The sequence below is a fragment of the Crocodylus siamensis genome, chromosome 5, assembly GCF_052110815.1.
Source record: "Crocodylus siamensis isolate JL-2025a chromosome 5, ASM5211081v1, whole genome shotgun sequence".
Classification (NCBI taxonomy): domain Eukaryota; kingdom Metazoa; phylum Chordata; order Crocodylia; family Crocodylidae; genus Crocodylus; species Crocodylus siamensis.
Genome location: NC_143399.1, coordinates 150,393,911 through 150,406,333, shown reverse-complemented (window position 1 = coordinate 150,406,333; position 12,423 = coordinate 150,393,911). Strand labels below are relative to the sequence as shown.

The window sequence follows — 12,423 nt, the reverse complement described above, 5'->3', positions numbered from 1 at the left end:
AGCAGGCAGTGGCATGGCTCTGGCATTGACCCTGAGCCTGGGCCCAGAGCCAGAGCTGAGCCACCATCTACCCCTTGAATCTCCTCGAAAGAGGAGCCGTCCTCCTCTTCCCCCCCGCCCATGGTGATTGGGAGTGTGGGGACGTCATCTTGTATTTGACTACATATTGCACATTGAGGGGTAAGACTTTTAAAGTCCTTCCAGGGAGTGATGTGCTTCATGCCATTATCTTCAGTGCACTGCTTTTCCTACTGTTTTCCTGAATGCTGCATTTTCCCTAGTCCTGTGTCTGAGGGACAACAATAAGTCTCTTTGGTCCACTCTCACTGATTTAAACTTAATGCAGCCAAATGAACATATTAGAGATGTAGCAAAATATTGCTATTTTTTAAGTATTTGTAATAATACTAGTAGTTTAAACGTTATCGTGTGAATAAAAAAAATCTGATACAAATATGGCTTAAAATTACTTAGTGGTGTGGGTGTGTAAATATAAAGTAATAGCTGGGGAAATTGTATCCAGTAATTGAGTGGTTCAAATTTTTTACATGTAGGCCCAATTGGCAGAACAAGAAAGAGAAATGAAAGAGCTGGCATCGCATTTGGAAGTCCTCGCTAGTGAGAAGGTACTGTGGGAATAATGTGTTACATCCAGTGGATTAGTGGTTATATTAATTTGCTTTAAAAAGACCCATTTGTTTATGTGGGGATTCCATGAAACGTGTAAAAGTAATTTTTAAAATTCACCAAAAATAAGTGAACTTTTTTTTGCAATATATGTAGAATTCTAGTTTGATATCTCAAAAGAATAGTGAGGCATTCAGGTATAGTTTCATAATTCATTATATCCATAAATATTTGTTTAAACTTTCTAGTTTTGTCCTATTTTGTTATATTCAGGTAAAGATAGACTCATTCTGTCACATCCGTATGGCTTTCCCCAATTACTACAAATAGCCAAGTAGGAAATAGACTTACAGATGTAACAAAGGTTACTTAATTGCAGCTAAAACAGTAAACAGTTCCTCATCCATGAGGGAATTAAGATGCACAAAACTGTAACAGATTTTCAAATACGTGCTTGAAAATTAATTTTCATTTGAGAGAGTTGGATTTCTAATCAAATGCAGAACTTGTCTGATTAAAGAGAGCTCTGCCAAAATATTAAAGATAATGTTCTGTTGCATTTTTTTGGCTGCTACCTGAAAGCTTTTCATGTATATATTTTTTTCATGCATTACAGTGTTTTATTCATGGAGATTGCGTGGCTTCGTGAAAAGCGAGAGTTAATATTTTTTTTAAAAAAAGGGAATAGTGTGTTGTATGAACAGTGCTGAAGAAGGCACGTATTCAACCTAGCTACATCCACAGTAGTTTCAGTATATACTAAAGTAGTTGGCAAATAAAAATAAATAATTGACTGATTAAAAAAAAAAAAAAGTCAGCCTAAGTGCTTTTGAGGTTTGCAGGCTCTGAAATATCAGAGATTAACTATTGTGTATTGCATTTTCCATAACAAAGGAATAACAGAATGCTTGGATGGAATTCTTTTTTTTTAAATGCATCTGTACCGTATTTTTCTGATTCTTAGGAAAGCTTAAGTAGAAGTCAGGATTTTGTAAAACTGTTTAGCTGGAGGGTATAATTTAAACAGCATACATAAGGAGAAGTGCAACTGTAATAATATTGTATGAAGCTTATAAAAGCTTGTAATGTAAATATCTATAAATTTGCTAGACACGATTCTATGGAAGAATCAAAGTGCTCTGCTAGACTGGAACCATGATTTAAAAGGTTAAGTACAGTACAATAAACAACTTTTCAATTTATATTCCATTATCAGTGTTTGTTTATAAATGTCACTAAACATAGCATGCTGAAAATGTTCATTTGCAATCTCTTCAAACCTATAAAATTACTTAGTTTCTATTTTATTTACATACTTGTATAGCCTTTGATATTTTTTCCCTCCTTTTTTTTTTAAATTGCTCCCTATCCTAACTGTCCAGTTTATGGCAAAGACTGTTTTACAGCACCTTTAAAAAGACTCTGATCTGCATTCTATTTTTAATCTTGGGTGATGCTGGAATTATAGTAGTATATACTGCCATATTTTCAGTACAGAAAAATTCGTATTGCAGAAGAAATCTGTAAGAATATGGGACACTGGTTTAAGCTTTTATTAGTAGCTCAGTATGCAACCAGGAACAATGATTAAGGGTTTACAAACACAAGCCATACACATTTCAAAACAGAAACTTTGCAGTTTCATTAAATTTTGGAGTACTTCATTATTCCAGTAATCCTTGCATTTTGTTATATGAAATTTAACTCAAAGTTAGTGGGCCCTGTATTACCACCACAACTCATTGGTAGGTCTTGAAGTGACTTAGGAGTCCAGTCCTTTAGCCACAGATCCTTCTGCAGAAGTTGCAAGTCTTTTCAGGGTAAAATAGGTGGTAGGCTGGGATTTCTCTCCTTTTCCCTCCTTCAGTGCACTCTCTTCTCTGTTTCGAGGGCAAGATGTGGGCAAAGACTGCAAGTCCCTGAAGTGGGCTGCCACTTGGTTGAGTTTGCAATACCTTTGGAGTTGGTTAGCAGCCAGATGTTCATGCTCTTATGGCATTCCACCAAAAGAAGCTAGGCTTCAGGCCATAGAATCAAAGGAGCTTGCCGTGGGAAGCTGCCTAGAAAAGAAGTTGATTTATGTTTTTTTTTTTTTTTTAAGTATTTTAATGCCTTTCGTGAATATTAAGCAAGAAATCCAAAGAAAATTTTAATACTGTCTTTATGCTTTTAAAGACTATACTCTTTTTAAAATCACTTTACGAATTACTTTTTAAAATTTACCATCCAGTTTGTTGTATATATCCTAAGTCTGAGGAATCTTGATGTATACACCATCTTCTACTTGACCCACTAGTGGAACACAATGTGAATGTAACTCAGTTTCTTCTCTCATATACTTCATTTCCCTCTCTATACATCATTTAGTATGGCAGAGCCATACAGCTGCTTTATTGTTGACACTTGCCAAGTCCTCATCCTGGATGCACAGATTTGTTGCATATGTGAGGAGGTGGTCAGCAGTCTGTGGGTGCATCACCACACTCACATATTGGACTGTCCTTTAAACTAATCTTATAGTGTAGCATTAAAGCATCCAGCTCCAGAGTGAATCCTGTTTAGTTGAGTCCATAAGTTGCAAGGGAGCTCATACCCGGGTAGATAGGGGTACTTATGAAGCATTTGAAATGAAAATCAGTCTCATCCCACTTCTTTAAGTGCTTATAGGCTGCTGTTCCCACTTCTACACTCTTGCAACAGTACCTGCCTCTCCTTGAATGAGGTCTTTGACTTTAGTCGTGTATGTACTGGTTACTCCAAGACTTCATGAAGCAGGTACTCCTGGCTTTGTTGGGCACACTGAGCCCAAGAGTTGCCTTCTGTCTTCTTAGTTGGGGAGATAGTGTCCCTGATGGTATTGGTAGCATGTCGACAGAAGTATGCTACATACTACAGTACTGTTCTCATTGCTTAGTTTCCTGGTGTGGCTACTGCATCGCCATGCTTGACAGTAATATTCAGCAGGTGCATATACTAGTGCAAGTGTTGATGCCCTTAGTGGTGAAATTGACTCCATAGGTTGTTCCTGCTTAGTTGTCTTATAGCACCAATACAGGAGCTGACCTTCTTAGAATTGTACCTACCTACCTGTAACTCAGCTGAAGAGGAATGTTGATTTGTTGAATTATACCTGGCACAGTGACTCCAGTTATGAATCATCTGAACTGTTGCCTTAGATTTATGTAGTAGTATTGTACTGCTCTGACTTACTGAGAACAAGCAATAATTCAGGTTAATTACACTGCAGTTTCTTCAGAGAGAGCCTATAAGCCAGATTTTAGTGAGTTGTAACTATATGAAAATTTTACAGAGCTCTTGCCCTCTTGGCAAAATCTTTAATACTTTAGTTAGTACCTCTATTACTAAATTCCCACAAAATTCATTTTGTGCTTAGAGTATGAACTGAAGCTTTAGGAAGTAATAACGGCCATATTGGATTAGATCAAAGATCTATCCAGCCCACTGTACTGTCTCTACGGAGGAAAAGAGTCCATTTCCTGTCATGACCTCTTAGCTGCCAGCAGTCAGAGGCTTTGGTATGTCCTGAGCTTGAAGCTATATCCTTAACTGTTGTGTTTAACAACTACTAATGGACTTGTGCATCAAGTAATCTTTATATATATCACTCCTGCAAGATAAGTGTATAAAACACATTCTTTAATACAACCTGGCACAAGTGAACATCTTTATAAATAACAAATCAGTAGAGCTGTAGGAAGCTTCAGTCACTGATTCGGCAGAGAATCAGCCCAATTCGGTGGCCAAATCTCCAAATCCGATTTGAATCAGGGAGACCCTTTAATCTCTCTCAATTGATTTGGAGAGATTTGGAAAAATTCGATGATTCAGACATAGACACAGCTTTAAAATGTTTTTTCTACATGCCTCAAGGTACTAGGCTGCTTGTGAATGCTGAGATGGTGGGGCGGATAGAGTGTCCTACAGGAGCGCGTGCTCTCAGCAGCAGACCTGAAAGTGGACTAGAAACAATTCTGAGTCTGCCAGGGAGCGTGTGGGGGAGCCCCCCCCCAGTCAGCGACTGGTGTCTCCTGGGGGGGGGGGGGGGGGCACCCAGGGTTCCCCCCATGGCCAATCGCTGGGGGGGGCAAGGCCCCCCCCCACCCCTATGGTCTTGGCGGTGGACCCAGAAGTGGACCGGAAGTACCTCTGGTCCACTTCCAGGTTGGCTGCCATGAGTACGCAGGGGGCCCCCCCATGCTCCTTTGGGACACTCCATGCAGCATTCATGAGCCATGCCTGGTACCTCAAGGTATGTAAAAATAAATAAATAAATAAATAAAAATAAAGCTTTGTCTATAGTCGAATTGGTGATTCTCTGAATTGGTATTGAATCTTCAGATTCAGCCAAATCGAATCGGAACAGTGATGCGAATCAGTGAATCGAATCACATCACTGTACTCAATTCGGGCCAAATCTGAATTGAATATGGTCTGTTTCGCATACCCGTACAAACCTATATATATGTGTGTGTGTGTGTGTGTGTGTGTGTGTGTGTGTATTTTTCCCCATTCAAGGTGAGAAATTCTGGAAGGAAATGTTTTAATTTCAGGTTTTATAAGGTGGTTATAAACAAAGAAAATTGAACTATTTTTTAAAATTACAAAAAAACTCAGCCTTTAAACCATATCAGTGCACTGATTTACAGTTGTGAAATGCATAATGATTTTATCGTTGTATTCACAAAGCTTTCCTGGACTGCAGGGGTCAAAATTTCTTTCCTGCCTATTTATGGAAGGGTGGGGAGGAGGGTGACTAGGATTATCATTTTCAACTCATCCCTCTTTTTAGGTCTGTACTTTTCCGGCCACATCTGAGTCTTGCATAGTCTTTCTGTGCGTTTTCTCTAAAATGTATCTTTTCTTGTCTGTCCATGCAAGTAAAATGCTTGCGTAGTTACTCATTTTTTATCTTGGTAACTTCTCTCCTTTTTCTGGCCATAGTACATGCAGTCTTACTTCATTTCTGTCTTCCCAAAATGTTGCTGAAAAGATCAGCTGCCTAACCTGTCGCTTTGATCGTGTTGCTCTTTTCTTTTTGCATTCCTCTGCTGACTCTCACTACTCTTATGTTATCTAACATAAATGACTTGTCTCGATTTTTTTCCCCCCCCCCCCAGCCTTTCCCCATTGTACATAATAGCTCATTCACAGTTGATGTCAGCTTCTCCCTCAGCTCAGCCTGTGATTCTAGACTTTTAAATGCTTGCTTGTTACATTTTCAAAAGAGCATTTTATACTTTCTTCCATGTCCCTTACAGTTTGGATGATCTTCCTTTAATCATTGGAAAACTAACTTCTTCTCTTTTTCTCATATTATCAACTAAAAGTTTAACAGTGGTTAGGCTGTTGGTGTGTTTACTATGCTGATCAATAATCTGTCATTGTTTGTAATGTTGTTTCGCTATCTGTCTGGGGTTTTGGGCGTTGTTTTTTTTTAGATTTAAGAGAACCTAGCACATGAGGATCTTAGCTTTTAGGCGCTACATTACAAATACTAATACTAACAACAGCTGGAAGTGTCAACATTATTAGACCATTAGTCATTGGGATAACAACTGAGGAACAATTTTGTGGTGTTAATCTGATTTATTTACAGTATAATATTTCAGTAAATAATTCTCAAAAGAACTTTGCCTTTAAGGGGGATGAGACTAAAGAAAAGAAAATCTCTGTTTAATTATGGGTTACCTACTTGGGTAGGGCATTTTTATCTGCTTTTTAAAACAGATTAGTTACTCTTTCTCTTCCTTTTTTAAATAGCTTAATCTGGCACACTTGCAAGTGATTACTGTAGTATATTATTTCATTCATAAATATGGAAGGGTATATTCAGTAGGGTTAGCTTTGTTGCAAAGGCAAAATGCAACTCTTACTCTTTGGCCTCTGGTAGACATTCAGTTAAAGGCATGGTGGGATCTGAACTGCAATCTGAAAAATCGTGCCTCCTGTCAAGCTATGCATGCATGGCATGTGTACTTGTGGGATTAGATCTCATGGTGTCCTCATGCCTTGGCTCAGATGCACTCCTACAGCTGGGAGCATGGGTCAGGATCATCTGATTGGGACTTCCAGCTGTGGGGGTGCTTGGAGGGCATGGCTGTGATGTGCTCCTGCGGCTGGAAGCCCAGTCAGCATATTGGACTTTTTAGCAGGGAGCGCATCCGAGCCCTTGGGGCTGGCCATATGTTCATCAGGGACCAGCCAGAAAGTTGGCATGGTGGGTACCAGCCACAAAGTTATTACACATTTTCTGTGTAATAACTTTGTGGCATATTCCCTGTTTTATCTTGTCACTAATTGAATGAATGGGTGGTCAGGTTACTACTTAAGATGTGATTCCCTGGTCAATCGTGTCTTAAGTATAAAGTCTTCCAGGGACCATTTTGTTTGCACTGTTTTCTTTCCTCTTCTGCATGGAATGGGTTGAGTAAAGGCTTATGCACCTTAAGTTATTTTATCTCTTAATGGAAGTGATAGAGCTTTTCATCCCAGTGGGATTAAACTTCAGCTAGGTGAAATCAGGGTAGGTCCATTCAAGTCAACCAAGGTACTCACATGTACAGGCAAAGAATACAGCTCATTATATATTTTGTAAAACTTTTTGCTTACTTGTGTTGCATGCAGAATGTATTACATCAAGCCTAAGAATGATTTCTGCGTTTTCTTTGGTGTGTTTCTCTTTGAGACAAATAGGAGATAAATAGGATTTTTTTAGATAAACAGGAGTTTTTCCCAGATATGTCAGCCTAGTCAAGTGATGTAAAGAGGATCAGAACATAGACAGATAGTACTTGAAATATTTTTAGAGAGAGCTTATGTTTCTAATACAGCTCAATATTTATTTCTAATAGATTTAGAACATTTGATATGGCTCTATAGATTGATTGCATAATTAAATTTATTGTTTTAGGAACTTGGAAGGAGACCAGATAATCAGGCTGGAAGAATCACAGGACAGATTTCTCAGCAGATGTTGCATTTTCGCAACCCATATTCAGAGGACGGTGGATCTGTTCCTGCAGTCCCAAGTAGACTACCAGTACTGCAGTATGGAAATCCTTATGTAACTCAGGAAACAAGAGGTCAGAAAAGATTTATTTTCTTCCCTGTTTTTTTTTTTAAACAGTTTCAAAAGAAATATGCCAATTTCTTAGACTAGAGAGAAGATTAGATAGTAGTTAACCTATACAGTGTTTATAAGATACAGTTGGATTAACAAATAGGCTGTAATAGGCTCAAATCACTTTGAGGTGGACTTTCAAAAATGGTGTGTGGAATATTGTATATTCACATCAGTGTTCTAGTTGTAGATTTTGGTTCTTATATTTTATTTTTTGGTCAAGATCTCCTGTTTTTACTAAATCAAAACTAAAAATATTTTAAAGTTTTTATTTAAATTGAATAGCTGTTCTAAGTCTATTGAACAGAATGCTCAGAAATGCATTCAGAGTTTTGTTCTTCTGTTTTCTATTTCAGTTGGAGCAGATGGTGCTTTTTACCCCGATGAGATCCAAAGGCCACCTGTAAGAACATCTTCCTCTTGGGAATTGGAAAACAATGTAGTCTGTAGTCAGCCTTCTCGCAACCTTAGTCGTCCTGATGGTTTGGAAGACCCCGAGGACAGCAATGTACGTTATCTTTTGCATTCTTTTATTTCCCAGTAGCTACCCTTACTAGTGAATAACCAAGAACAGAAAAGTGCTTAGATAGACCCATTTGCTAAAAATTCGAATGTACTTAAGTATTTCTAAAATATGAAACTTTTTTTTTTAATTGAAAAAATGAGTGCTCATTAGGTAAGAGGAAAAAAAGTACAGCAAGTGATAAAATATACTTCCCAATTCAGAGCAACCTCTTGAATATTATTACTTAATGTTATTTGACATCAGTTTCTTAATGCTTTTACTATATAAAGAGAGAGACTAATTGATGTTTCAGCCTATAGCTACATTTGTGAGGGTAAACATTGCACAAAGTTGTCTGCATATGCAGCGCTTTAAAAAAATGTTCACTAGTCTGAAGAATTCGTTGAAATTGAAGACAAAAGCTTGATGGATTTCTTTTTATACCAGTCATTTTTAATAAAATTTTAAAGTTAAATGTAACATACATTTATGAAGACAGCTTTCCAAAAGAGAGATCTAAAGAAATACTTAAATGTTTTGAGACAGTTTAAGCTATTAAAAAATACATAAAGCCATTTGTCTGTTGTCTTAAACAGGATAAAAGTAGTATTGCTGGCTAAGTTCCTTTTTTAGCATTTCATATCTTTTTATATATTCTAAGAATGTTTGATTTTTTTTTTTTTTTAAGCTCACATTTTTTGTGTAAAAAGAAAAATAGTATTAATGAATTGGTGCATGCAGTAAGCCATACCACATGATATCATTTGAACAGTCTTACTGTTCTCATATTTTTAGATAGTCTTGCTATTTCAAGTAATATTTAACAAGAAATACTTTTTTTTTTTGCAAAGTATTGTGCTCTTTGCAAGTACAGCAGTATCATGACCTGTTTCTCATTTAGTCTAGTTTGCCACATTTAATTGCTATTAACCTTTGCAGAAACTGATCAGTGTTCAGACAGGCATGATTTTAGCCCTAGTGCTCAGCACCTATAATGGAGAAAAATGTATTTCTTCCTCCTGCCTTTTGCCCCCTATGTCCATTACTGTGAATAATTAGGGAAACTGTCAGAACTTTTGCAACCTATTTAAGGTCTGGAATATGAGCTTGGTGCTGTTGCCCACCTTTACTTCACATTTTGCATATTTAATCTGATCATTCTTGGCACGGACATTACACATGACAAGCTCTTCACCACTTTAGTCATCTGCTGCAGTTTAATTAGCAGAGTGTTCTTTCTGATCTATGTGCTTTCCCCTCTTGCAAACCCAAGAGAAACAGTGCTAGAGTCTTGTGCTCGTTTGCTGACACAGCTTAGATTTTGTAATGAGATGGAAGGAACCTAATAGTCTCATAGGAACCAGGCTTTGGTAAGCGGAGTTCTGTTTCAAGAAGATAGTTCTTGTCTTCATAACACATACCATTTTAATATATAATAAGAAATGATCTTAATGTTCTGTGAAAGTCAAGTAAGAATAACTAGTTTTCAAACAAAAGAAGGGGGAGATTGTGTGTGTGTGTGTGTGTGTGTCTGTCAAAATTCTCTCTGTATAGAAATATGTTGCAAAACTTTCCAGGGAGACTTTAAGAAATAATTGAAACAGTACTAATATAAGATTTAACAAGGTTGAATGACATGGGAAGATTTCCACATAGGTAGTGGGGTAGCATAAAACCCTCTTTGTCACAACTTGAGCTACAAGCAGGAGGAGCTTTAGTAGCTGGACTTCCGTTAACAGGCGTTTAAAAAAAACAAACCAAAACAAAACTTATTTTAATGCCCAGGAAACAGTATGATGCAATTCCATAAGATGATATGAAACGCCCCAGGGCAAATTGTAAGTTTCATTTTGTAAAGAGAGTAGAAGAGAGTGGGTATTGTGGACTTCCATTTGATTGCAAGAAGTCGCACCACCACGTTTTGAACTTCTGTCTGGGTCCTCCAATCCTACTACAAAACTTCTTGAGAGAAGAAAGCAAAGAGCTTAGGAAGGGTTTGCAGTACTCCTTTATATTAAATGATGAATGTTCATCTTGGCAGTACTCCAAGTAAGGTACGCATAGACTTATAGACAAGTATAGGATCTAAGTTCATGGTTAAAGGTAACAGATTTTTGTGACATGGGTTCAAAGTTAATGTTTACTCTTCTACCCCTAGAAGAGGTGGAGTAAGTGACCAAAATAATTGAAATCCCACATGTCCTGCAAATGTGACTCCAGTAAGATTGTGTTTTAAATTCAAGGAGGTGTATATACTAGAGGTGCACCAATACATCAGTCCAATATCGGATAGGCACTGATATAAAGAAAATTGACTATATCAGAAATTGGCCTGATTTAGCTGATAATTTGGCTGATAAATGCCTGTGCGTGCAGCCACAGTGCAGCATGCAGGCAATGAGGAGCAGAGCCTGGCAGCATGCAGCTGGTAAGTCTGTTGTGGGGAAGAGGGAAGGGAAGGATCTTCAGGGGGACTGATCAATGCCCCCCACAGTGAGAGAGGGAGTGGTGCTGGGGCAGGTGCTGCCTAGCTGGGGCAGGGTGGGGGGGGAGGGAGACAGAGCCATGGCTTGTCCAGGTGGCATGGGGAGGGGTTGGGGAGTAGCTCCTGCTGCTTATTTGGTGGCTTATCCAGCAGCTACCGCCACTACTGCTGCCACTCATCCGGGAGTGCATGTAGCAGAGGGAGGGGGCGTGTGCCCTTGGATCTGTGTGGGCTGCAGATGGGGCCGGGAGCCGTCCTGCGCTGTTCTCAGGGCAGGCAGTGGCAGTGCTAGGAAGGGGCTACAGCAGAATTTGGGGTGGTATAACCCCCCCCAACGTCCCCCTCCCAGTGTTGCCGCTGTCCACCCTGAGTGCAGCTCTGCAGCCTGCCCAGTACAGATCCATTCCCCACCCCGCCCTGTGACCCCCAGACGAGCCATGGCTCTGTCCTGTCCCCACCCTGCCCTGGATGCAGCACTTACCCCAGTCCCACTCTCTCTCCTACTCTGCTCCTCCCTCCTCCCTCCCCCCTCCCCTTTCACCACAACAGACTTACCATCTGCACACAGCTGTATTGGAAATCGGATTGGTATTGGCCAATATGCCTCCTTAAAAACTGGCTATTGATATCTGCCCCCAAAATGTCTAGTGGTGCACCCCTAGTGTATACGCGTTTCTTTTACACATCACACACACAACATTAGCAGATTACTAAGATCGCAAAGTCAGATCTTCACAAGTTAAGAAATATCACATTTGAGACTGTGTGAAACTTGTTCAGCCTGCTTGTTGCATGTATTATGATACAGTCTTTAATTACTGTATACAAGGTGAGGTTTTTTTTCCCCAAATTGGCATGGAGCAGGGGAAAGCCCCTTGTCTTGTACTCGCATACAAGGAAATCTCACTAAATACATTTTCATATAATTAAACTGGTGCCAAAAGCAGCATATGCTCAGCAAAGGAAACCAACTGTGAAGTTGATTAAATGCAGCCAACACTGAGCATGACAATAAAACACATGGCCCACATAGGGCAAACAAGCTGATGGGAACCTAAGGCAAGGATTTTTTTTTTTTTCTTTTAAGGAAAATTTTTCATGTTCCAAGTCAAATCAGCCAAATCACTTCCAAATCCATGAGTCATTCAAGAACCAAATCCATCTCTACTACTGGCAAACATCTTCCACCTCTTCTTGGGGGTTCAGATTCTTCCAAATCCTTTGGCAGGCATCCTACATGCAGGCCCAAGCCTGGAAGCGTGGGGTTTGGATGCCTCTGAGTTTGGCTTGGCCGCAGGAGCAAGCTAGGGAGGGGTCTCCCATTTCCATAAAGTTGGCATGTAGCAAAGATCCTCCCACTGGAAGCTGGCCAGCAGGAAGCTAACCTATGAAGCTCTCTTAGGGAGTCCAGTCTACAAGTGGACAAGAGTGCAGCCCTCCGCTATACAGTGCCATTTTAATTGCATTACCTCAGAGTATTTCCCTTGCCAGGTAATAGGAACCTACAGTTACTGCAGCCTATTCATAGTTGTATAGTCTGTAGTGTCGGAAGGGACCTGAGCAGATCATCAAGTCTGACCCCCTGCCATGGCAGGAAAAAGTACTGGGGTCAAACGACCCCAGCAGGGTGTTCATCTAGCCTTGTCTTAAAGACCCCCAGGGTAG

General features: G+C 39.5%; 1 protein-coding gene across 2 annotated transcripts in view; it reads left to right on the top strand.

The window, feature by feature from the left end:
* TAX1BP1 (Tax1 binding protein 1) overlaps nt 1-12,423 on the top strand; it is a 93,533-nt gene that overhangs the window by 70,004 nt on the left and 11,106 nt on the right. The window contains exons 15-17 of one of the 2 annotated variants that reach the window (XM_090046667.1): nt 555-626; nt 7,559-7,730; nt 8,125-8,276. In XM_090046667.1, coding sequence (XP_089902793.1) covers nt 555-626; nt 7,559-7,730; nt 8,125-8,276 — 396 coding nt within the window. The remainder of the gene's footprint in view (nt 1-554; nt 627-7,558; nt 7,731-8,124; nt 8,277-12,423) is intronic. The other variant, XM_090046668.1, reaches the window with a different exon arrangement.